This window comes from Agelaius phoeniceus, chromosome 5 (assembly GCF_051311805.1).
Source record: "Agelaius phoeniceus isolate bAgePho1 chromosome 5, bAgePho1.hap1, whole genome shotgun sequence".
Lineage (NCBI taxonomy): Eukaryota > Metazoa > Chordata > Aves > Passeriformes > Icteridae > Agelaius > Agelaius phoeniceus.
In genome coordinates, this window is record NC_135269.1 from 16,277,373 (window position 1) to 16,302,661 (window position 25,289).

Below are 25,289 nucleotides of genomic sequence, written 5' to 3' on the forward strand. Positions count from 1 at the left end.
TTGAAGATCTCTTCCAGCCTAGTGATTCTGTGATTCTGTCTGTGATGCCGTACAGAGCCGGCCGCGGCGGCGCTGGAAGCGATGGGCAGGCGGGACACGGAGCTGGGACACGGAGCCGGGAGCCGGAGCCGGGACACGGTGCCAGGCCACAGCCACAGCCACAGCCCGGCGCCGCGGAGCGCCAACCGCGCCGCCCTCCCGGCCGCCGAGCTATCCCAAGCGATTGTGTTCGTGAAACACAGAATCAACCGAGCTCGTGCGCCCGGGCAATGAGCGGGCGGGAGGGGCGGGCACGGCTGCCGGGCGGCGTTTGGTGTCCCGTTACCGCCCGCCCCGTCCCTGAGGGCGGTCGGCGGCGCGGCCCCGGCGCACCGGGGGACGCGGCCGTGGCGGCGGCCGAAAGGTGCCCGTGGTGTGGGACAGCACCCCGGCTTGGGCTCTAAAGGGGGATGGACGGTTAACTTCAGTTTTACCTCGTTGTACGAAGAGACACTTGGAACACTTAGCGTCCGAGGTTTGCCGCCGATTTACAATGCTGTAAGGCCACTACAAACCACCGATCGCGTTCCTTCCGCACATACCGGCAATAAACCCCGGAAAATAGATACCTACTGAGTCTGAGAAATCATGGGATAAAAACTCTGCAGTGTGATGTATAAAGTCACTACACTGAAGCTCTTCCGTCTCTTTCTTCAAAGTTCCGTCCTATCCATTGATGGTTTTCAGAAAAGGAAATTAAAGGCAATACTTTCTGTTACATTTTCGGTGAAGGTTCTAAAGGTTCTAAAACTCTATTTTTGCCCCAAGCACTTTTACATCCTAGAATTTCATTCCCTACAACTAATCAGAACTTAGGGAATCATAATCACTTATCTGCCTCTATGGTGACAGAACTTTGTGATTGTACTTAACCTGTCTGGCGCCTGCAATTGTGAAATAAATACTGGTTACAAATGGGGATTTTACAACTAACTTTGAAAATAAGGAATTGCCCTGGATCAGAGTATTTGGGAGAGAAGCTGGAAGACAACTGTAACAGGGTAATGAAGTTTGCTAGTGAAGAGTTTGACACAATGATCTTTTATTACTCATACCAAAAATCTTTATTTTGCACAAGCACAGCATATTTTAGCTTATTCTTTCTACTAATTTCAAAATGAGTCACAAGTAATATGCAGCATACAGATGACCAGTAACCTTAAAGTCAGATTCTTACTGAATTCACATGTAATCTAAAAAGTATATGCTTTTATTTTTTTATTGCTGTGTTACTTGGTCTCAACTATGAAAATCAACTCACTTTAGAGTAAAATAAAGTAGGAAATTCCTGATTTCCTTATAGATGGCTGAATCAGAATCTCAGGAAGGAAACTATTATAACTGGGGAAAGATGGTGGAGAACATTAAAACAGATATGGAGGAACTTCTGGAGGAAATGGAAAAACTAACAGGTACAGGTCTTTGTTAGGAATGATATGGATTTTTGTACTAAAAACACTGAAGATTTATTTTTATATTAATTCTGTAAACTTCTGTGTGATAGAAATGTAATTAAAACAATCACCATCAACTAATGCCCTCGTGTTCTTAATTGTGAAAAAGCATACAAATAATTTAGGTGGTTCAGATGGCTCAGAATTAAAAATCAATAGGTGATGACGCATGCTTAGTTCAGAGTGTTGGTTAAAAAAAGAAATATTACTAAGGTCTTTAATGTACAATTGTTAAAATATAGTCTATAAAATGAGACTTAATTCTAAAACATGGATACATATCACCTCTCAGATCAGTGTACTATAGTGAATTCTTGGTAAAATAAAAGGGGAAGTAAGTAACTGTACATTAGTGCATAAGTGCTAAAACTATTTGCTCAGTTTTATCAGATACTCATTATTTCAAAATCAATTCCATTATTTAAGGTACTGATTATTTCAAGATTAATTTCATTACTTAAGTTGTCCTTAAAATATTTCATCTCTGTTGCAATCTCCTTGATCTTATTCTTCCTCACCTAACACATGCTGTAACCGGTCTGGAGGGAGGACTCCTTATATATATTCATATATTTTAAAACACTCTCTTGACGCTTCCCATTTGATTACCTGTTTTTTTGTCATTTTTAGATGAAGTGTCCATCCTTGTTTCATAATTTACATCAGTGTACTTTCATTATGAACTATTTTGAGACATTTATAAGAAGTAATACTGAACACTCTGTTTAATCTAGTATTACTGTAGGCAGTTTCCATTTTATTTTCCAGCCTTCTCTGAGATCCCAACTGATAATAATTCATTTTATTAATTGAATTTGCTTATTGAATTTATTTATTGAATCAGTCATTGCTTTTTCCTGGCCAGAAAATAGTAATACGTGTTGTGTTTGCAGTGCGTACAACCTGGATGACTTTCGACTACACGGCCATCCAGACCAACCCAGACCTGTCCAACGCCATGCAGCACTTGGAAGATGTCTTCCTGATGTGCAAAGAGCAGATGGAGAAGAAATGGCAAGAGGTGCTACTGGAATCTAGAGGTGAAGGGGAAAAAAAGGAATAAATTGAACTTGGTCATGCTGCCAGAATGACATTCCTTGGAAAATCACTTAAGTCCTTTTTTCTCCCAGCTGTGGAGGTTTCACAGGCACTGTGGGAAATGGGCTTTCCTCTTGCTAAGAACTACTTATTTGTGAATGTCTGTGGAATTATTTTAATGAGATTACACATATAGCTTCATATAGTTGAGAGTAAAAGGCAGCAATGGGTGTATTTGCATAATGCCCATCAGTAGTCCCTGCAGAGTTTGCACACACAACTGACACACCCTCTGACCTTTTCCCTGGAAGATCATACTCCATGGTCAGCATAACTGAAATTCTTAGAAACCTGAACAAACTGGGGGGATGGTGAAGCTGCTGTAGAGGACCAGCCTAATGGCATTGCACTAGCCCATGCCTTTCAAAAACTGAAGAATTGCTTACTTTCCCAAATGAAACACAGGTTAAATTCTAGATCTGCAGATAGATTTAGATGGTTTTATTTAGTATTATCATCTAGGTGTTCAATTACATAGTTTTATTATTTAGATAGATCATCTACAGTTGTTGCATCTTCTTCCATTAGATTTTTAACCATTTCTTTGAACTCATTTCCACAGAAAGATTGTTCCTCTCAAACCCTCTGAAGATAGCATGAAATAAATTTTTTTACCATTATAGACTGCAGTGAGTGTGGTGGCATTGCTGCAGAAAATACTAATCATGTTATAAAATATGCTTTTCTCCATACATTCTTACTGTAAAATATTAGAAAAGGACTAAAAAATGTCTTCTTTAGTCAGGATGTGGATTAAGAGCAGCACCTTATGGTTTCTGGTTTTACATAAATGAGTAATTTATCAGAGATGGAATTCACTGCACTAAGTTTTAAGGACCTTCCCTTTCATTAAAATCAGTCTCTTTTAACTAGAAAGTAACCATCATGCAGCAAGTGAGAGCACCTCCATCTCCTCTGAAGAGGTAATGATTTAAATCACATCTAAATAATCCCTGAAGTTTGCCAATGTTTAGGCTGTGTATTTCTTTGAGAGTGGTTGATCTAAATTCAGACAAAATGTTTATCCACTGAAGTAAAAAATATGCAGGCAATTTAACTTTGGGTGTTTGCTTTTTTTTTAATACCAAGTATTTCTAGAGATACAAATGGTAAGAACAAACTTTGAACTCTACACTTGACATTCCCATGGGTAGATCTTCACTTCTCCCCAAGATTTTCTTTGCATTTATGTGATGATTATGAGAGGAAAGTTAGGGATAGGCAGCAATGCTTATTTCTAGAAAAACTATACAGCAAGATATTTATATTTTTACTTTGCTATTTTTATCCTTTATTTATTTACTGGGTTGTTACCATCTACCCTATTTCAGCCCCCCTCGAGCCTGCAGCAGAACCCAGATAGCTCACATTGCAACACCTTTATTTCTTGTCAGAGGGGTGTGTCCATGAATTTCCAGAAAAAATTAAGTGGAGTAACAGCCCCATCTAGTGCTCACATAACTGTACCAGTAAACTAGATTGCTGACATCTCTTAACTCCCCAGCACCCATTTTCTGTGATGTGAAGTGTCAGCAGTTGTGTGGGGTGTAACACTGCAATGCTTTCACCGTTCATGACACAGCAAAATTTACTGATCTTAGTTATGCACTGCACCTGTTGGCAGGTCAAGAGGCTGATGTCCAAGACTAACCTATCCAAGAGCCATCAAGTGGAGCCATAAATATTCTCAATACTCTGCGTTAGAGTATTGAGAATATTTTGGAGTATTGTTTCCATTAACAGTTTCTTACCAAGAAACAGATGAGACTTATACAAAGCTTCCTGTATAATTCTGATGGAAATTCTTCTGGTTCAAACTGTGCCCTTCTTTCCAGTGTAAAACAACTGAAAGAGTGCTGAAAGGAGAACATTTCACACTCAGGCATCTTGACCTTGTCAGAACGTGTCCTAAAGCTCTGTTTAGAATATTTATTTCATTTACTACTACTGCCCTCCATATCTTTATTATAGCCCAAATTACCTCAGAAAGGCTCAAGAATACATATGAGCTGTTTTATGTTTTAGCATATGTTCAAAATTTCAGTCCACATTCTTGCAGCAATTTTTCCTGAAATTGAATCTGTAACAGATTTATTATATATATTAAATATAAAAAATATATAAAATTATATGTAAATATATCTATTTACACATACTATTAAAATAATCTTTTTTTTTTCTGAACAAGAACTGTACCACAGGCACTACTGGCATGAAAATGGCAGTGTATAACTGATTAATTCTAAGGACCTTCGTGGTCCTACTCAAGTCACTATTTACAAGTCAAAACTTACAGCCAAACATTGAACAATAATGTATTTTGACACTAGTCAGAAAATATCATGAAGCTCTGAGTCTTTTCTATCACATTTTAAAACCTTAAGATATCAATTACTCATCAGCTGGTGGTACTAAGTCATCAAGATCTATTTTCTGCTCAGTACATCGTTGTCCTGCTCTAGGACTCAAAATTCAGTCATAGCAGCCTTGCTCCATTATTGCAAACAGCACAAACCAGAAAGTTTAAGCTACCACTTATTTGACATGGCCTCCAAAATCTTCTCATCCCATTTACACCTGTGGAAGGATCCCATTGCCACTTGGCTCCAGCAGATGATTTTCCCTACAGCTCTGAGGACTTCAGAGCATGGACTTTCTGTCTACAGATTCTCTACAGAACCACAGCAGTGCTGAAGGCTCATTGGTTCTCCAAAAAGCCAAACCAGCAGAAAGCAGAATGATGTCTAAGGCCATGGCTTTGAACTCGGGATCTGCAAAGAGACTCTGTAAAAAATCCACAAGTAACAGAGTCAGACATCCACAGCTGATTTCATAGGCCTCATAGCAAACTATGTAGCACAGGCTTGATTTCCAGAGCTTTTTCCAACAGAAAGTGTTTCACTTCCAAGGCACTTGTTGCACCTGTATAGTTCTCCCACGGCAGCAACACTGTCTGAGACAGAAGCTTACAGTACACTTATTTCTCTCACCAGGCTGTGAATGCCTTGTATTGCAATTATGTTCAAATGAAACCATGCACAAAGGAAGGCCTACAGAACTGTCTTCTTCCTTTCTTTATCCTCCTCAAAAGTTCACAAGCCACAGGGAATATTTTTGCAGCACATTAGCTACTCCGCAAATTCAAAATCCATGGAGCTAAATGTTTTTTAAAAAAATCAAACCAACACAACACAAACTTAGCTCTCATCTGAAATTCTGCTCGAGGCAAATAACCCATAGTCTTATTTACAGCACAAGCACCAGCTGCCAAGAGATATGACCCTCATTATTAAGCACCAGGTTTATTTTTTTTTTCTGGGAAATTCAGCTAAGAAGAGCCTAAGAGGCTTAGTAAAGGAACAACTTATGTACAGCCCAAGACATCTAAGATGTAATTTCAGTAAGTGCTTTAAACTTTGCTAGAGTTAAGCTTACATTTTCATAACCAGGTAACCGAGAGGGATGAAGTAGGTTATGTCAGTCACTGGCTTCTGTTTTATGCAAACATTCTTACTAGAGGCAGGAAAGAAATAACAAATAGAACTCAATGCCAGGACATTACTTGCCTCTCTCTCTCACTTTCTCCATTCATTAAAAAAAAAAAAAAAAAAGGCTAGTTAGGTACTTTTGTTAACCTGATTCAATCTGACCTACATTTTTGCAGAGATTAAGAAAATTGTCTTCAGCCTGTCAAATCTCTCAAGGAAAAACACCTATTGAAGGCAGTTAAAGTAGTTTTTATGACAAGTTCTGCAGTAACACTTCAGTATTTATGAATATCTTGCATCTCCTTATTATGGTGAAATTATCAACATCTCCCCAGTATGTCTGCACATTTAGTTTGGAGCAAAATTTAAGCCTAAAGAATTTATCCTGCTTAAGAATTTTTTTAAGGTACCATTACTTATATTTTCCTCACCTTATTGCATTTTGTGTCAAAACAGACATATTTCTTGATCTTCCAAGTGAAGATTTCTTCCTCAACCAAGCCTATGGCTTTCACTTCACAACCATTAAAAGGTTCCTAATCCCTTGCAATTCAGGCAGCTGTAAGCTTTGCAGCTCAGACACCACTCAGCCTCTTCCCACCCTCCTTGTCCCCAAGGCAAAGGCAATAGGGTGCAAGGGCCCTTCCTCACCTCCCAGAAGCTGGAAGCAAAAACCTTTTGAGTGCAATTATGCCCTGCACTCTCCACTCAATTCCTGAAGAATAACAGGATTATTTGTTTGAGAAACAAATATGCTTATCTAGGATTTGGGCAACAGCAACTGCGAGACAGTGAGAAATGCTGGACTAGACAATGAAGGACACAAGATATGCACCCAGATTCAACACCTGGAAGACAGCCAAATTTTAGGGAGAAACATTAAAACACCACTGACATTATAAGATAGCTGAGTACTTTGCCCATTAACACAAATGTCACAGGTACAGAGATTTTACTGGTTTGAAATAGAGTGGAGAAGCCAGTCAAACATTATTCAAAACAGAAGCTTAGATAAAGTGGTAGTTACTACACAAGTGTCCTTGAGCAGAGTCTCAAAACTTGGATTCTACTGTTTACACAACACAAAAACCTAGCAAAACAGATGAGAAAAAAACATTCCAGGAACTCACTCCACATCCCCCAAACTCCTGCCACAAGACAGTAACAGGAAAACCCAACTATTAAACATCATTAGAGCGAAAGGAACAGAGGGAACACTGTAAATTATAGCTGTTTAGTACAAACTTCTGCAAAGAAATCAATATACAAAAGTATATCCACATAACCATGCTCAGGTATCATCCACCAAGACACACCAAAGAGGAAGCTCTCTTTCACATATAAGTGCTGAAGGAACAAGAACAAGATTAAAATAATTAATTATTTTATAAACAAACATGAAAAAATACTCTAAACCAGATTTTTTTTTGGTAGTTGAAATCACTTTTATTTGTGAGGAACGTCACCCATGCTGCACAGTTTCAAATAGATCTTAACAAGGAAAGCGGAAGTTTGTCCTCCCCATGTCCTGCAGTGAACAGGACTGGCACAGAAAAAAAACTCACACTTGGGAGGTTTAGCACCAGCATCCAATACAAAAAGCATTTTATTTCAATTTTAGTTCTTTGGTTGTTTTTTGTTTTTTTTTTCCCTTTTCAGTTTGATACCAAAAGAAAAATTGAAAAAAATCAATACTAGCAAAACAGTGAAATTCTAGGGAAAAAAACCCCCAAAACCAAATAGCTCCACAGTTGCTGTTAAAACTAGGGAGGTGGTTCTTTCTGAATCGCTCTCTCTTTCTCTCTTCATGCATCTATCTTGTAGGCGTTCCCTGGATCTCAGCTGCTGGTAAATTTTCTTTTACATTTTGGTATTTCAAATCTTTGCTTTCGTCGTCACTGTTGACAATTTATTGCTTGTGTGTTTCTTTGGTGTTACTTTTGAGTGATACTTTAGGACACCTGTTGAAGAGCCACATGTTAAAAAAATGCAGTTTAAGTTTCACTGTCTCAATAAATAGACAAGATGTGCTTATCCTGCCTGTTATAATTCTTTTCATTTGACAACTGGCTTATCCTGTCCATAATCAGGATCTTCCTAAAATAAAATAACTCATCAGCAGATGCTGTTACTATACAGACCAGAGAGCTTCCTGGAAAAAAATAAATCAATTATAAAGTAAAACTTACTTTGTGACAAATACAGAGGCAGAGGGAAGAAAGAAGAGAAAAGCAGTATCTTGGTTTGCCTATACAGCATTCTCAGAGCTTATCACAAATATCAAGCTCTACACAAGGTGATGTGGCCAGAATCTAGAAGCATACACACTCTGCTTTCATTGGGAAACAGAACTGTCCATATTCCTTACCTGAGCGGTGGTAAAGGTGCCTGGGGAGCCGGACATTACTCAGCGCCACTCTGCTCTGTCACTGGAGCAGGATTTTCAGCAGGTGTTTCAGTTGTCTTTGCCTGAGACACAACAAACTCTTATTATAGGCAAAGGCTGACCTCCACACCCTTCCTCTCTTCAGCAGTACAGCCAGCATAATGCAGGTTTTAAAACAATCAAGAAAAATGCATCTCCAGAAAATATTTAATTTTAGTGTATTTCTTGTAATTGAGTATTACACAGCAGATTCTGTCAAGGGAATACCTGAAGTAGAGACTGAATGAGAAAATCTTTCCTCATTAAAGTAGAATCTCTGTTTGCAAACAGTTTCCTGAAATTATCTGGTTCAAACAGTTCAGGAAATGGATCTAGAGTTTTCAAATCCATCTCTCATGCTACATACAGAGTTAAGGTTTATGGAAGCAGGAAAACACAACTGTTTGCACTTCAAAAATAATTGTTACAGTCTGACCCCAATTAAGAACTATCCAGAAGCACTCCCTATCCTACTGCCTTTTAAGTTCCTTTTAAGATCAGGCGCTTATTCTCAAAGAGGGTCAGAAGAAGCAGGCAAGGAAATCAGCATGTCAGATTTGGTCATCAGACTTATCCAGCACATGAATACATTTATTAAAAACTCACACAGGGCAGAAGATCTTGGGCATTCACCCCATTAAAACCTCTGCTACATACAATCATTAAATCATTTGGGTTGGAAGGGGACCCTGAAGATCCCCTCATTCCAACCCCCTGCCATGGGCAGGGACAACTTCCACTATCCCAGGCTGCTCAGAGTCCCATCCAACCTGGCCCTGAACTCTTCCAGGGACTGGGCAGCCACAGCTTACCTGGGCAACCTGTGCCAGGGCCTCACCATCCTCATGAGGGAAAAGTTTTTTCCCTCATATCCAATCTAAACCTACTCTCTTTCAGTTTTAACTCATTCCCCCTTGTCCTGTCACTCCAGACCCTTGCAACTGTCTTACCTCATCTTTCCCTTCAGGCCCTGCAAGGCCACAATGAGGTCCCCCAAAAAGCCTTCTCTTGCCCAGGCTGAGGCAGCCCAATTCCCCCAGGGTTCCCTGGCAGGGGAGTGCTCGTGCCTCTGAGCAGCACGCTGTCCGTACCTCCTTGCCCTCCTGTGCCGGGGCGCTGGCTGGGCGCGGCCGGCGCCGGTAGTTGTAGGGGCGCCGGTAGCCGCGGCGCAGCGGCTGCTGGCTCATGGCACTGGCCTCGTGATGGTTCTCCTTGTTTTCAGCCTCTCCAGTCGCCGGGGCAGGGCGTGGGCGAGGGGGCCCTCTGAGAGGGACAAAAAGACGTGGTAAGAATGAAATCAAGAAAGGTTAAACTACAATAATTTTAGCCTAGCAAAACCTCCCAAAACCAAGAATCATCCTCAACTAGCAAACCATCCCTTCAGGGTTTGGCTGACATATGGTTGGAAAGAAAAGACAAGGAAAGTGGGTGTCTCTTCACTGCTGAAGCTACATCACCATATTCTGCTGTCTATCCCACAATGAAGATGCAGCTAGCCCCTTTGAATTGCAACTAGCAGAAGAAACAAGCCAGTAGTGGCCACACAGGCTGATTGCGCTGAGTTAGCTTTGGCATGGCTAATTACCAGCCTAGTTCTATTCCTAATTAATGGTGGAGTCCTTGCAATCCTCCCCACTTCTACCTGAAAACCATTCCTGGATCTTGGCTCTTTGCCTCTTAACCCTCTTAACCAATTAGGAAAAGCACCTATCACAGGTGAGCTGGACCTGATTAACACTAAGCTATCAAGTCCATGTTCTTGATGTATACAAGAGCATTTCACCTGATTTCTAGTATAAACAATGTTTATAAACTGTCAAAACACAGCCAAAATCCAGTTCCCATTAGCTAATCCACAGCCACCTAGTCCCAAAAGCCAATTTAACTTTTCCAAAGGAACATAACAAAAGTGCCAGTCACTGGATTGAGTGCCTGTAAACAAAAGCAATATCTGTGAACTCAAACAGAAGCGTTGTGCACTGATAGGCTGTATCATTCCTCTCATAGGAAAATTGCATCAGAAAATAACAAGTTTCCATTAGTCATGGACAAGTTACTCAGCCTGTGATTCAACCCCATGACATGCAAAAGCCTCACTGGGCTTGCTATGGCACTATCTCTGACTGCCCAAAACTAATGAAGACTTTCAGGAATTAAATTTATTCAGCTTGGATGCCAACAAGCAGCAAGCATCAGTAGTATCCCATTTCCCACAGTCCTAGATAAAAGAGCCAAATTGAACATGAATATGCATAAACAGAAGAGCCCAAACTAGAGGTGGAAGGCTTGTGGTTTTATACCCAGATTCCAAAAGGATGGATCCATTGTGCATTGAACAGGCAAGTCATTACAATTAAGAACAATCTTGTTATCCCTATCAAATTGAGCATGATGCTGCTCTTGCACTGTTACGCACCTCCTACTTTTTGTTTTTGAACAGACATGCACATGAAAAAATGGGGATTACATCATTTTTATAGTTCATCTCTAAATTCTGTATTGGAATTTGACTTCATAAGCTACTTGATAAACAAGGACAATATGATGAGGGGCAACTGAGTGAATGGCAGACAAACCAGTCTCTTGAGGACCTTTAAAGGCCATTTGTCCAACCCCCTTCAACTAGATCAGATTGCTCAGAGCACTCTCCAACCTGACCTTGTAAGGGGCTTCTATCACCTCTCTGGGCAACGTTTTCAGTAGAACACTATTTCAGTGTTCTACCACACTCATAGTAAAAAAGTATTCCTTCCATTTATACTAAATCTCTTAGTTTAAAACCATTACCCCTCATGCTAATACAACAGGCCCTCTTAAGAAGTTAATCTCCATCTTTCTTATAAGCCCCATTCAAGTACTGGGCAGTCAGCTCCCTCAGCCTGCTGGCCATGCTGCTCCTGCTGCACCCCAGGATATGGGTGGCTTTCTGGGCTGCAACTCCACATTTACCAGCTTACTCACACGAGTTTTCACCCACCAGCACCCCCAGCAGGGTCCCAGATAAAGTATAAGTTATTACTTATCCAGAAAAGTATGAGTGTTCATCTGGGAGGACATGGACACTGCAGCTCACTTCAATATGCTGCTCAGTTGTGAGAAATAATGGGATGCTAAGAATTCTTTGCCCTTTCTAGGCCATTATGGTTCTGAACATACAAGCACATGAAACAAATTTCTCCAAGTAATTAAAATGCTTCCCACTGTGCCTACCATTTGCATAAGTGCTCCCCCACTTGGAAGCCTGTAGAGAGCAGAAAAGCACCTGAATGACCGAGCAGAGGAATTGTACCCACCTGCGATAGCGGGGACGGTAGGTAGGATTCCTGTGCACTTGCTGAAGTTGTCCTCCTTCTGTGACCCCATCCTTGATTTCTCCCTCACCACCCTGCTACCAAAAGAAAACAAGTGTTGTATTTGACAGGCAGTATATTAACCATAACACTGAATGCAAGCTCAAAACAAATATATCAGTACAGAAATCCCAGCATATTGGGTAAAAAGAAGCAGCAGATTCTCAAAAGGCTTAAATTTTAGGCAAATTTAAGATGAGGACAAAACAAGAGCCATCAATGCTGCTCCTGCTCCTCAGACTAAGAAGCTGTTCTTAGAAACATTCTCTCTGAACATATTAACTGCATTTCACTACATGAAATGCAGTGTAAGGGGTACATGTTATGGCAAGGAAGCTATTGATCAGGACAATTCTTTATTTGAAAAGCTAACAAAGACATCACACAGAAATTTGCCACAGACCACTTCACATTCTACACAGGGAACCCCACACAACAATATCAAGATGTTTTAATATAGAGTGTTTGATGTGATGCAATACAGTTTATCTTTCTACACAGTCCTTTCAATCTTTCAGAGATGCAGTGGTTATCTTCCCCTTTAGTTGTTAATTGATAAAGGTGCACATTGGTTTGGGTGTTTGTTCTGGTTTGATTTTTGTTTGTAATTTGTGTTTTAAATGCCAGCCATTGGTAATGTCTGTTTTAGAAAATGTTACATGAGTTAGAGTTTCTTGTGTATTATTCTTCCCCTCAAAAGAAGGAATTTAACAAGATACCTAGAAACAGAGGTGCACCTTCTGCATCTGATCCAGCAGGAAGCAAAAGCTGTGGCGTCCTAACAGCCCTTAGTAGTCTACCTTAAGTTTGACAGGTATCCTTGCCATTTTGCACAACCACCATGACCATACACAATTAAAAACCCTGCAATCATCTGTGATGTTCTCTCTCATGTATAAAAATGATCAGGATAACTAAGTATCCAAAAGAACTAGGATAGATAGTAGGAACAGTTAGTATCTGAGAGCAGTTGAGGTATAATTGAGAGACTAAGAACTCAAAAAAATAACACTTCTCAGTTTACAACAGCTTTATACTGTTTATCCACTTTGCAATACCAAACTGTTCTGGTTTTGTCAAGATGCCTTGTACACCATAACTTGAAAGTTTATTAGACCTATAGACCTACGTTGCATGATCAGAAGCGCCTCAGACAGTCAAGTAAGAAACAGCCCTGTCAGTACCGTGTGTGGCAGCAGCAATGCAGGGAAATGGAACTCACACTCCGAGGTGGGCCCCGGCGCCGGCCAAAGTAGCCCCGTCGATAGCGGCGCCGGTCTGCAGCGTAGCGGCTGCCTTCCACAGGGACTCCATCTGGACCAGTGACATTAGCTGCTTCTGCCCCCTGTAAGGGCAAAGGAAAGGTAGCCAGGGTGGTGTGAGAAAAGAACAACCAGCTACAGGGAGAAGATGAAACAGGAAAGAGGCTTATTTGCATAAGGAATCACTGTAACTTGGAACTTTCTCCTGCACAAGGCAAAAGGAGGTTTGTTATTCCCAACCCCTTAAACAAGAAAGTTATCATGAGTTAAGAGACTGAAATCCTATCCAACAGCCTGAGTTCAGAGGAGGAAGCAAGAAGGAACTGACAGTCAAAAATAAACCTCAAAAAATGTTCAGGAAAGTAGAAGCATAAGGAAATTGAAAGTTCTTCAGTTATTAAGCTATCAGACTCTAAGACAAATTGTTCAGGGCAATATAGGCCTCAGTTCATAATTACTGGGCAGGCTGTAGGCTTCCCATGTTCTCTCAAGGAACAACTGCAGATTCCAGAAGCACTAGGATGCAGTTTCCTAGTAGCTTTGATACATATCTAGAAATATGCCTTAATGACACCTTTAAAAAACAGATTTCCCCCAGAAAAGCTATATGAATGCCACCAACCCAGTGGTTAACACATCAGACAGAGACATCAAAGACACAGCTAAAGTTGTGCGATATTATCTCTGTTGGACCACACCCTGCAGCTCATGATCTCTCACCTTCTCTCCCTCAACCACATCAAATTCTACAGTCTCTCCATCACCAACGCTGCGCAGGTACTTCCGTGGATTGTTTTTCTTTATCGCCGTCTTGAAAGGAAATGCATAAAAATATATTATTTTATGTTACTTATGTTACACATTCTTAGCCCCACAGATGAGGGAAGGGCAGTATTTATCTGCTACAATTCCAACTCTACACACTAGAGCACTCACTGCACTAAGGTATTTCAAATAGACTGATGTCTCTTATTTCACAGGCCCACCAATACTCACTTCAAGGTCTCCTCTCACTATCTATAAGTTCATAAATCACCTGCTGCTCCACGATCCGCTCTGTGCAGCACACTGGATATGGACATTATTGCAAATCTCTGCATGAACAGAGTTCATACTCAGTGCCTGATTTCCTCCAAGCTGTACCAAGGCAGCACTAGCAGCAAGTGTGATCCCTGCCTTCTCATTAGGAGAGCAGTAGACCATCTAAAGAGAACTCAAGACCCAGAGCATTTCTGTAGAAGTATTAACTATATGGTATCATGGCAAGTCACAGCAACTTAGTCATAGCAAGAAAAGAATTACTGTAACTCTGGTGTAACAAATTAGCATTTTATCTAAGCACTGTCAATGAGACCACAAATATTAGGTGAGTCTGTAATAACACAGAATAGTACCAGAACAGACAGATGGAATCTTAGCCATCTCTGCAACAGAAACCCCAAAGTAGGACAATAATAGCTATTAATGATAATACTATTATTGTTACATAAAAATAACAACATGGGTTTGGATCAAAGCCAGTTATACACCTCCTCAGACTCACAGGAAACACTCAAAACTCCTGGAGCAATTTTCAGTCAACAAATACCTTGCTTGTACTCTGTGGAGTACTTCTAGGACTCCACAAAAGGCTTTTATCAAGACAAGCCTGTGGTCTGCTCATTAGGCAAGGCTTTGCAAACTGGAAGATGCCAGGGAGAAAAGACCAAGACGTGCGCTGAACAAGCTAATCCAGTCGCTATTTTCTCACTGAAAGATTATTATCTTGCACTAGATTATTAAAGACCAATTCACATTCCTGATGTGGGAACCTTTAGTTAGCATCAAGGAGGGAGGTGCAGAGCCAGCAAAGAGAAACACACATGGAAACACAGGGCATAAACCTGGCTTAAGAAATTGGATGTGCGGCAGAAACAGGAGAGCCAGTTGTCCTGTTCTGTCTGCAGTTCAATAAAAGCTGCAGAATGACCATCAGTGGAGCTGTTACCTTTGCATAGCAACAATATTTAGTCAACAACAGCCCCAAAATATTTCCAACTGAAGGAAAAATTTATTCAGTTTAAAGCTCATCTTGACTACTCTAGGAAACTTACTTTCCTTGCTGCTCAATACAGTCTCCTTTGTGTTTCAGGCCACAGACCAGCATGTCCTTCTGGCCATACCCTTCCCTATATCTTGAAGCATCCCTGAACAGCCTAAGGAAGGATGCAAGAGTGTACATACTATAATTGTCAAAGCAAAAATATTCCAAGAGGTTTGGAGTTTTTTAATACAGAAACAGAATGACCTGTTCAAGTCAATTCCTTTGGGAATTACTTTAGCAAGCAGAGACTCCACAATTATCCCAAACAACTTTGTTTGCTTTCTCCTGACTTTTTAGTGTAACTGTCCCACTTCTAAAAATCAGATCAAAGTGTTTGCTTTTCCATAAATTTTATTTACTACTACTAAAACCCTTAATCTGCACTGAACTTATTGATTTAGTACTATTTGTACTGAAACAAATACTATTTGACTAAAACTTCTGAACTTGTGCTTTGCATGTGACAGAGATGTCAATAACCTGTACTTCAAACTCTTCCCCCTTCTCTGTAAGTGCAAAAGAAGAAAGGACTAAAAAAAAATTTCTTTTCAGCAGAGGGTATACATAAGATAGATGAAGCTCCTCAAATACCCTTCAAAAAGCATAATGAAAATAAAAGCAACAGTATTCCACATGTTTTGTTCCCAGCTTTATGGGCAGAAACTTCAAGAATCCAGATCTGCAACTGCCAGCAGAAGGTAGAGGCTGCAGTAGGCTGGAGCTTGTTTTATAAAGGCAATCAGGACAACTTTAAGTAAATCCTAGAAATCCAAGCAGAAACTCTAAAGCTTTACTACTTCAGCTGCAGATAAACATCACTGAAATAAGCCTCTAACAAGCCTAAGCTCTAAGCTTGATGAAAAGACTTTTACTCTGTGTATCCAGAGGGAAGAGAGCACTCTTCTCCCTTTTACTGTTTACCAGCATGCTGCAGGCTCCAGCTTCTCTGATTCAGAAGACAGATGTTTCATATTAACAGAAAACACTCAACAACAAAGCCTTTCCTTTCCCATGGGGACCGCTGATGAACAGGCAACCAGAAGAGCCTCCAGAGCTAGTTCAGATTCTTGTTTGAAAGAGTTCTTTCCATATGCTCATACCACCACATCATCAGCACATCCAGCCTTGTCCCAGTAACAGCCAAAATTTGTTACACTGATTCCTAGCGCAGGTACTTCAGGCTGTGCATGATCAACATAATCCAGTGAAGAGAAAGATTAACTCCTCCTCACAGCTCATTGATTTCAACTCTACCTAATTAAATGTAACTACTCTGGCTGCTGACACTTTTCCTGTTGTTAAATTGTGAGACACACTGCAGCCCATGAGGCAGATGGATTCCTTCTGCTCACAGCACCTGTAGCTGACTGACACAGTGCCCTGGGCAGCACCTTGCACCAACCAACCAGACAGGGATGCAAAGTGAAGAGCTGCCCTTCCCAAAAACACTGCCTGGGGCCCCTGCAAGACAAAGGGTTAACTCAAAGCAAGCCATGCATGCCCTAAAAAGAAAAGCATTTTAATCTGTACTAGTTATAAATAGCATCCAATAGCCAGACACCAAGCACTAACCCCCCATTACAATCATGAGATCGGCCGTTCCATGCAGGGGAGGCAGGGAGAAGCTGTATCTATTCAACTAGGTCAGCCTTATTCTGAAGGGATTAGGAGTGTAATCCAGCCCCTCCCAGGCACGAGGGCACTATCAGCACAGAGCGAGCTTGAAGCAGGATGTTTGCTCACAGCATGGATTTGCCTCCCTCCTCAGACAACCTCATCAGGAGCTCTGGCCAGAATGTCCCAGGTCTGGGAGCGAGCACATCCATGTACAGGATGAGGAATATCTGACTGCTGCCAAGCCAGAGCAGCACTAGAAGGCTCTACTCTGCCATGCGCAGCCTGCCAGGAGGGTTAATCTGATGCAGGCCTGCACATGATGTGGCATTTCTGAAACAAAGCCAGTTTTGTTCACACCAAAAGGACTTCAGCCACAGGAGATGGGAAGTGTCCACCCCTCTCCAGACACACTCACCAGTTTACATTTAGGGTAATAATCTCCTCTACAGGTGAAGGAGACAAAACAGCACAGATAACACTACCTTTCTGTTTGGGTCTCAGCTGGCAGCCCTCCCAAGCAGAATAACACTGATCCATGTTATCTGTCATCAGCACAACAGCCATTTTCCAGGATATTGTCTCACAAGTATCAAGGAAACCTCATTTGTCTTTAAGGCAGTGCTGCCTATCCAGAAGAACACGTTTCTCTTCCAGAACTGTTCCCACCCTCCTCTGGACACAATCCCACCAGACCACAGATGTGTCAGCATGCCCACAGCACAGGCTGCTAAGGAAGGAAAATGACCATCAAAAATCCGTATATGCACTGACAGCTCTTGCTCTCAAGCCCACCAGCTGAACCAAGAACATGTACTGTGCACACTTCCCAACATCATTTTCTCTCATAACATGCACTAGATTTATCCCCTTCCAGCTTCAGCCAGGTTCAGAAAATGGGTGTACACCCTATGACCCAGAGAAACAGTTACCACTGTTACCACAGTTACCACTATTTAGTCATCAAGACACATGAACTAAACTAACTCTCAGTGTTGACTCACCAGCTAAGGATATATGCACATATCCTCATTCTCAGTGACCAGCTCTGGGAACAAACTTCCTGGTTACATTTGATAGAAATACTGTCACACCACAGAGAAAGCTCATGCTCTCAAAGATCACATGAGCCTGCAGACATTTTATATGGGACAAACTCCTAGGGGCAAGATTGCACTTTCCGGTGAATGATGCAAAACCAGATCTAAGCCAACTAATCATTTGACATCAGCATGGAGACAGCATCCTCTGTCTTGCCATTATTTGCCTGCAACCTGAGAGTCACAGTATAAACTTAGAACAGCCTCCTGACAGCTCAAGGAAAGTTAACCAATAATGAGCTGCTGGGCAAGCTCTCTCTGCTTGGGCATACTTGGCACACAGCCTTCCTCCTCTTCTGCTTAAGAGCAGCTGCCTTGTGCAGAAACAGCTGATGGCAACCCAGGCTGGTTAAGAGCCAGACTAGATCACTTTCTCTCCAATACCAGGGAGGGCAGACAGAACAGACCTGCAAGTGAAGAGAGTAGGAAGAAACAAAAGGCACAAGGAGCATGAGGAAACAGGGGAAGGACAGACAACAGCAGCAAGGTATTCACAGAGGAATCATCTCACCAAGAGGAGACAACCAAACAAAAACCACACCAAAAAACACCTTTAGTGTTCAAATTAGAGCAGACAAAAAGGGTTAAGAAGGGTTAAAATACCTAGCCCTTCATAGAGAAGGAAAACAACCCAACATTTCTCCCTGAAAACTTCAACATACACATCCACTCTAGTTATCTGCAGAAAATACTCTAAGGAGAAGCCAGGACAAGGTTGTGTAGCTGTTGCAGGAAGCTACATTAGAAACCTACTGTAGCACACATGTCTAAGCACAACTCCTGCTGTCTTACCTGATGAACAAACACATCTTCTTTGGTATCGTTTCTGTGAAAAGAAAGTGAGAAGTCATGAGAGTTTAGACTTAAGAGACTTTAATAGAAATTCCTGGCTTTTCAAGTGAAAGCCTCCTTCTCCCAGCCTGTAGCACATGCCCTGAATTCCATACATTCTGTCTAAGCCTATGCTACCAAAACCCTGCTCTGAACTTCTATGGTCATTTGCTTGAGAACAGAAAGGGTTCCCAGGCCTTCAAAAGGGTGAGAAGATGGGGGAGGTTCTCTGTAATCTTCTGGCAAATATTCCATGTTTTCTTTTATGCAGGGTGAGCTGATGACTGGACTACTTGTTTTTCACTACTCTAACTCCCCAAAAACACTTCCAGAGGGACTGCAACCTGAGCTGTTACCCCAGAGGTCAAACAAGACTATCAACAGGACTGGCCACAGCTGTTAACAGAGATCTCCTTTCAGTGAAATTCAAAGCAAAGAGGCACAAGAGGTGTTAGGAGAGTCCACAGGAGGAGGACCCAGATATGAACGTGAGGTTTTCTGGATTAGGCCAGACACTTCAGGCTTCCACATACAAAACACAGAGATAAGTCTGAGACCTTGAATCTGTGTTCCCATACAACAAAAAAGAGCCTAAGCCCTGCCATCTGTTCCCTCAATTCCTTCTCAACAAACACAACAGGTGGGTCGAAGAGTTTGTGAAGATAATGCATAATCCCAAATTTGTTGTCCTGAATTGAAGCAATAGTAGATTTCACATTAGGAAGAAAGCTAACAAGTTATTACACCACAACCAGGCTCTTAGATCAACTGCTATTACAGATTTTAAGAGGACTTCCTAATTAAAACTCTTCTTCTAAGCTTATGTAACACTGGATAATAACCTCCAGAGACTGAGATTAATACCACACCACGACTGGCTTCAGATCCACGAACGTGGGGTCTTCCACCCCTTTCTGCACTGTCCAACTCACCCAAATCTGCCTGATGTGTAACAGCTCAAGGACTTGCAAAGTGAAATAACTTGTCAGTTATGTTTTTTGGAAGACAAGTGTTCAGCATGCAGCAGTTTCATTCCTCAAAAAAGCACACAAAACATTTAAGCCTCTCAACCACAAAGATATTTCAGCCTTAAAAGCCAGAGTTTCCTCCAGTAAACTGGAAGCATGGGTCTTCTGCACCTAAGGTTACATATGTCCACCTAGAAATGGCCAACCTCACCTACAGCTGTTTGGATTCTCAATGCTATTAAGAGATTTGTTTGTGCCCAGAGAAGAGGGAAAAAAACAAAAGATACAAAGAGACAATTTCTATGAAACTCAGGCCTGGCATACTTTCAGTGAGATACTATCAGGGAATCTCAATGAGAATCCACTGGATGTATTCTGACCAAGCAGTTAACACTTAAAGTTTACCCAAAAGTATTTCCCCTCATCCTCCTACCTTTCTCAGGCCTTTGAAAAAAGCCAGGCAGTCACTAACGAGTATGTAGCTCATTAAGAGTGTAGTGGAAGTAAACATGAGAAACAGGTAACAGACCAAATTTGTAGAGTTTGACCCTTTCTGTTTTCTCCCCATACACATAACCTTTTATTGGGGGCTGAGGTGCTTAAGAAAGTTTGCTGAGTGCCTGGCTTAAGCTGACTATCAACTGCATGAGCTTGTAGTCAGGTCCTGAGGTCTCTGTTGCAATCAGTAACACGTGGCCTATCTTGTGTACTACGAGTCTTAGTACAGCATAAATACAACTATCAGAATTTAAACATACCTGTTGATAAAGCCATATCCATTTCTGACATTGAACCACTTGACTGTGCCAAGAACTTTGGTGGCTGGAAAGAAAATTAAAGAAGTTAATCTAAAATATAAGGAAGTACAATAATGTTACATAAATACTTTTATAATTGCATATGAAGTTGCAACCAGACTTATTCTGTTCCCTTAACACTCAAAGTATGCCTTCATCTCCCAGTTCAGCTCATTCTAATGGAGTAACAAGACACAGTACTTTAACAAACTATTCTTCACTCAAGGGTTTACCACACACCACAAAACCTAGCCCTATTTTCAGAATAGAACATCTATTCCTTTTTTTTTATTCTCTATCCCAGAAATGGGCAGCAAAGCTGAAAATCCCACTGCAGTTCATCAGTTCTCTTCAGATTAGTAGCTAGACATGAAATACACCTGAAGGAAACTGTCTACAATTCCTCTCTTTTACTTACAGTTACCCTTCTTTCTTCCTTGGAAACCAGAACTGCCCAAAGAAGCAGTATCAAATACTGTGCAACCCTCTCAAGTGGAAAGGCAGCACATCCTTATTCTGGAAAAACTCCTTCTTGCATTGTCAGCATCACACTAACCAAGTAAGACCCCACAAGACTTTTTTTTTTTTTTTTATTACTCCTATTGCTAAGATGATCTGTGATTTTGATGCCTTAAGTTGTAGCTTTCATATTTTTCAGATTCCGTACTGTCTTAGTAACTCTGAAGTTCATATAAAATGTTAGCAGCTTCTCTTCACAGCTGAATTAGACAAAACAATCCTTTTCCAGCCTGAGGACCAAGCTTCAGGTTACAGCTTCAGGCCCAAAAAGTACAAACAACAGCAAATTGATGAGAGCAGTGTGAGAGGATGGGACCTCATAACCTGAAGCTGTAATTGGACAATTAATCCCAATATGTAAATAAGACCAAAACTTATTAAAGTGTGAAAACTCGTGACCAGTCATACATCTTGGGTAGAGCCACAGCAGGATTCTTGTACTGCCCAAGGTGCATCCCTTGAAGGACTTTTAATAAATACCTGCTTTATTCCTTTAAAACTGTTTAGCCTCTGCTCCAGGTTAGCCTCTCTAGGCATCAACTGTTTAGTTACAAAGTTACCAACTTCATGTTCCGTGACTTTCAGTATCAAGGCAAGCTCCTGTCTCCCCAGTAAAACAGCATTTACTTAGAAGCCACACTACAGTGTCTTATAGGACCTGGCAAAACCTGTTTCTCCAACTTGTAGGAATGTGTAGGAGGAACTCGACAGTGATGGAGGCAGTTCAACCTCTCCTTACCTCACAGCAAATGGATGGACACCACCAACTTGTACTTTTCAAACCCCTAGTTAAAGGGGAGTTCTAGCCTCTATAATTTAAGAGCTGTTACTTGTTAACACAGCTCAATTACAGCTACTTAAGCAACCCGTATACTTACTTGAAAAGGGTCTAGTCACCTACAGACAACTGCTTGCTAAAAACCTCACATACATGTTTTGGGGGTGGCAGGAACTCAAGAGGCAATAAAGGAAAACAGGCTAGAGAATCTCCAGTTTAGAAGTCCACACCACTCTGCTAGAGGCAAGAAGACACTGTAAATTGTTACCTTCATCCACTATACACCTGTATTCTTCTCTAAATATTCACAAGGAGATGACGGAGCCAGCCAGACCTTTGGGCTCACGACCCCTCAAGTAAGAGCATCTGACAACAGCAGTGCATTGTAGCACTGCTGCTGTTATTACTGTCAATAACAGGCCCTTTCTGATTGCCCTTTTAGAAGTGAAGTTTTTGGTCTTCTTTAATATACTTTTTAGTAGAAAATGTTCTTATTCAGAAGCAGTGAAGTCTTCACATGACTGAGATATCACCTAGCAAAAAAGACTCTGCCTAGTACAACATGCATTCCCAAGAATTCTTGTTTACTGGAACAGAAAAACATTCCTTCAGTGCCAAACTAATTCAGTAAACAGTGTTCAGCACCAGTATTTATAGCTGTGCTTTTAGGTTTAGTTTCATAGGGACATCACCACATACAGACACCTCCTGCTACCACAATGGCATTGGCTACAAGAGCTCCCTGCACTCACACAAATCAACAGGAGGGGACAGGGGAACACAGAAATAGTGCCAACAGTACCTGCAGGTTTCAGCCTGCTTTGAGAAACAATGCCACTACCACTGCTTCTCTCAACATCATCCCTTCCCTCCTCTGCAAAACAGCTTTGGAATCTGTCAGCCTACTTGAACCAGATTAGGAAGAAGTCTAGGAAGCATGACAAAAACCCTCAGAGGGGTCAAGAGGCTGGGGAAGGAGAGGCTGTCAAAACTCACTCTGTGGCCAGCTAGCTGCTGCTAAGTGGAGGAGTATGCACAAAGTTTAAAAGCAACATTGTTCCATGGGGGACACTCCAATATATTCCCCCTAAAACAGTGTGCTAGCAAAATTAGACATTTACAGTCTCCCCTAAGTATCACTGTGGGCCAAAAAAACTTCAGACAAAAGCATGACACCAAACATCCATGGCACAGTCACTGGTAAGCCTGAGCAGGGAAGTCTGGCAAGGAGGAGGAGAAGCCCAGAGGAAAACACAGTAACCAGCTAAACTGATGAGTCACAGAAGGCAGTTGATGTGCTGACGTACATCCCACCAGCAAGTGGAAGCTCACATACTTCTACAAGATGCTGTCCTCTGACTCTATCAGAGGAAACAATCACCAGCCACTCCTACCCATAACAAAATAGCCTTTTAACAAGGAGAGCCAAAGCTTCCTGTGACCGAGCAAAAAGAGAAAGTTGAGTAACCTTTACCCAAATTCCTAGAAGCCAGACATTTGGATGCCTCAAGCAAGCAAAACATTTTGCTTCTAATGGGATCTTTGTAAAAGAAGGTTTAAGGGAACATAACTATACAGGTGACCATTAACAGAGACATTTGAGGTGGACTTTATTTATAAGTCAATTTTCAATTAGCATTTACAGTGATCATTTTCCTCATCATTCCTAATAAAAAGCTTGCCTAGCAATAAGGCCATTTTACAAAGCCATCACTACGGTGGTTTTCATTTTCCTACTAGTTCAGGAAAGGTACTTCTACCTTCACTTCCCCTCACCCCTTCTCTCCAAGCAATAGGAATAGGTGAACAAGGTAAAAGCATTACCAGGAATTAAATAAGCCACATTAAGGCAAGAAGCAGCCAGATATACCAGCAGATATGGATGTGCTGATTCTTGTGTACTAATTACTGACAAATGAGGTAACGGGAAAAAAAAAAAATTACACAAGCTGTGCCTCCAAGCTCTGCTTTGCTAGAATTCTTTTTAACTCCACTCCAGAGAAATCCTTTACCTGACTTCACTTTCTTGCAGCAAGACCTCAGTTCTCCCCTTCAGAAGAGAAGGTCCCGTGTATCCTTAAGCAAATCTGGGACTCTACACTGTAAGTCAGCTTCAACTTAGCCTTTACCAAACCCTCAGAAGTTACACAGTTAGAAACAGTACACCCCTATCGGCAGCAGCCTGCAGATTTGAAGTCCTGTCCTTTTCAACAGGTTGATCCTATTTAATCGCAATGAAAACGAGTCACACTTGCTACGCACTGGGCTTGAGCAGAGAGATGGCAACATGACATTTCGTTTGTCTTCTTACTGATAGTAAAGTAGAAACCAAACCCCGCCCCTCCAAAAAAAGCCTCAAAACAAACAAACCCCACTAAACTTGGAAGCATTACTAAAGCAAGATTCTTTATGGATAGAAAAGTTGTTCCAGGACCTTAACATTAAGGAGAGGCACACAGGGTTTCGAGCAGCCCTTTCCGGGGGAGACGCCACCGGCAGGTGCCGGGAAGGGGCTGAGCCGGCCGTGCCGCGCTCGCTGTCCCGCACGCTCCGGGCCGATGAGGCACACACGGGCTCCCGCCCAGCTCCCGAGCGCGTCACGGCCGGCGCCGCGCGGCTCCCCCGGCCCGCGGGGAGGAGGCGGCCCGGCCTGACTCACGGCGTGGGGCGGGGGGCAGCGCGCCGGCCCGGGCTGCGGCCGCCGGCGGACCCCGTGGCCCGCTGCAGGTGCGCCGCGAAGTTGCGAGCAGGGCCCGGTACTCACCCAGCACTTTCTTCGCCGACACGGCCGCCGCGGTTGTGGCTGCGGCGGCGGCACCGGGGGCCGCCTCAGCAACAGCCGCACTCGGCGCGGCGGCGCTGGCGGGGCTCTTGGGAGCGGCGTCCGGGACGGCGGGCGCGGGCGGCGCGGCAGCCGCGGCCGGGACGGGCGGCGCGGCGGGCGCGGGGCTGGCGGCGCTGGTCTCCGGCGCCTCGCTCATGGTGCCGGGCGGAGGTGTTGGGTGCTCGGCCGCGCTCGGTCTTACTGCCCCCAAAATGGCCCCGCCGAAGTTTTAACACAGTCAGCGGGGGCCGGCACGGCACGCGCGCTGCCTCATTAGCATTTAAAGGGGCCGCGCCGGCAGCCAGCGGGCGGTGTTGGGTGTGCGTCCTGTGGCGGTGCGGGCATGGGCATGGGCATGGGCATGGGCATGGGCATGGGCATGGGCATGGGCATGGGCATGGGCATGGGCATGGGCATGGGCATGACACGGCGTGGCGTGGCGTGGCGTGGCGTGGCGTGGCGTGGCGTGGCGTGGCGTGGAATAGCACTGCAGGGCACGAGGAGAGAATCTACAATCTACAACTCATCGCGTGCAATCTACAACTTCTTCGTGAGGGGAAGCGGAGGGGCAGGCTCTGATCTCCGCTCTCTGGTGACCAGGGACAGGACGGAGGGAACGGCTGGAGCTGTGTCAGGGCAGAGTTAGGGTGGATATCAGG

The 25,289-nt window shown here is 42.7% G+C and overlaps 2 protein-coding genes across 6 annotated transcripts; one reads left to right on the top strand and one right to left on the bottom strand.

Moving 5' to 3' along the window:
• Positions 1-338: 338 nt before the first annotated feature.
• On the top strand, positions 339-8,113 carry SYCE3 (synaptonemal complex central element protein 3). 3 transcript variants are annotated; one of them, XM_077178397.1, is made up of 3 exons: positions 339-741; positions 1,343-1,451; positions 2,387-8,113. In XM_077178397.1, exons 1-3 carry the CDS (start codon positions 652-654, stop codon positions 2,554-2,556), a joined length of 369 nt encoding a protein of 122 aa, XP_077034512.1. In that variant the 5' UTR covers positions 339-651; the 3' UTR covers positions 2,557-8,113. The 3 variants fall into 3 exon arrangements, with proteins under 3 accessions (XP_077034512.1, XP_077034513.1, XP_054488356.2); XM_077178398.1 differs by having other exon boundaries at positions 339-537; XM_054632381.2 differs by having other exon boundaries at positions 637-1,040.
• Positions 7,668-24,906, bottom strand: YBX3 (Y-box binding protein 3). 3 transcript variants are annotated; one of them, XM_054630819.2, is made up of 9 exons: positions 24,571-24,902; positions 20,471-20,534; positions 18,706-18,739; positions 13,837-13,926; positions 13,077-13,199; positions 11,798-11,892; positions 9,596-9,767; positions 8,448-8,548; positions 7,668-8,040 (listed from the first exon to the last, which is right to left on the bottom strand). In XM_054630819.2, exons 1-8 carry the CDS (start codon positions 24,785-24,787, stop codon positions 8,483-8,485), a joined length of 861 nt encoding a protein of 286 aa, XP_054486794.1. In that variant the 5' UTR covers positions 24,788-24,902; the 3' UTR covers positions 7,668-8,040; positions 8,448-8,482. The 3 variants fall into 3 exon arrangements, with proteins under 3 accessions (XP_054486794.1, XP_054486795.1, XP_054486796.1); XM_054630820.2 differs by having other exon boundaries at positions 11,798-11,889; positions 24,571-24,898; XM_054630821.2 differs by lacking the exon at positions 13,837-13,926 and having other exon boundaries at positions 24,571-24,906.
• Between the last annotated feature and the right edge of the window lie 383 nt (positions 24,907-25,289).

Coding starts and splice junctions, on each gene's coding strand:
- SYCE3 (XM_077178397.1), top strand. CDS start 652: ATGTATAAAGTCACTACACTGAAGCTCTTCCGTCTCTTTCTTCAAAGT. Junction 742..1,342: donor TTCAGAAAAGGAAATTAAAG/GCAATACTTTCT, acceptor ATTTCCTTATAG/ATGGCTGAATCAGAATCTCA. Junction 1,452..2,386: donor GGAAATGGAAAAACTAACAG/GTACAGGTCTTT, acceptor TTGTGTTTGCAG/TGCGTACAACCTGGATGACT.
- YBX3 (XM_054630819.2), bottom strand. CDS start 24,787: ATGAGCGAGGCGCCGGAGACCAGCGCCGCCAGCCCCGCGCCCGCCGCG. Junction 13,927..18,705: donor AAGATGTGTTTGTTCATCAG/GTAAGACAGCAG, acceptor TTTCCTTTCAAG/ACGGCGATAAAGAAAAACAA. Junction 11,893..13,076: donor GCCGGGGCCCACCTCGGAGT/GTGAGTTCCATT, acceptor TTCTTTTGGTAG/CAGGGTGGTGAGGGAGAAAT.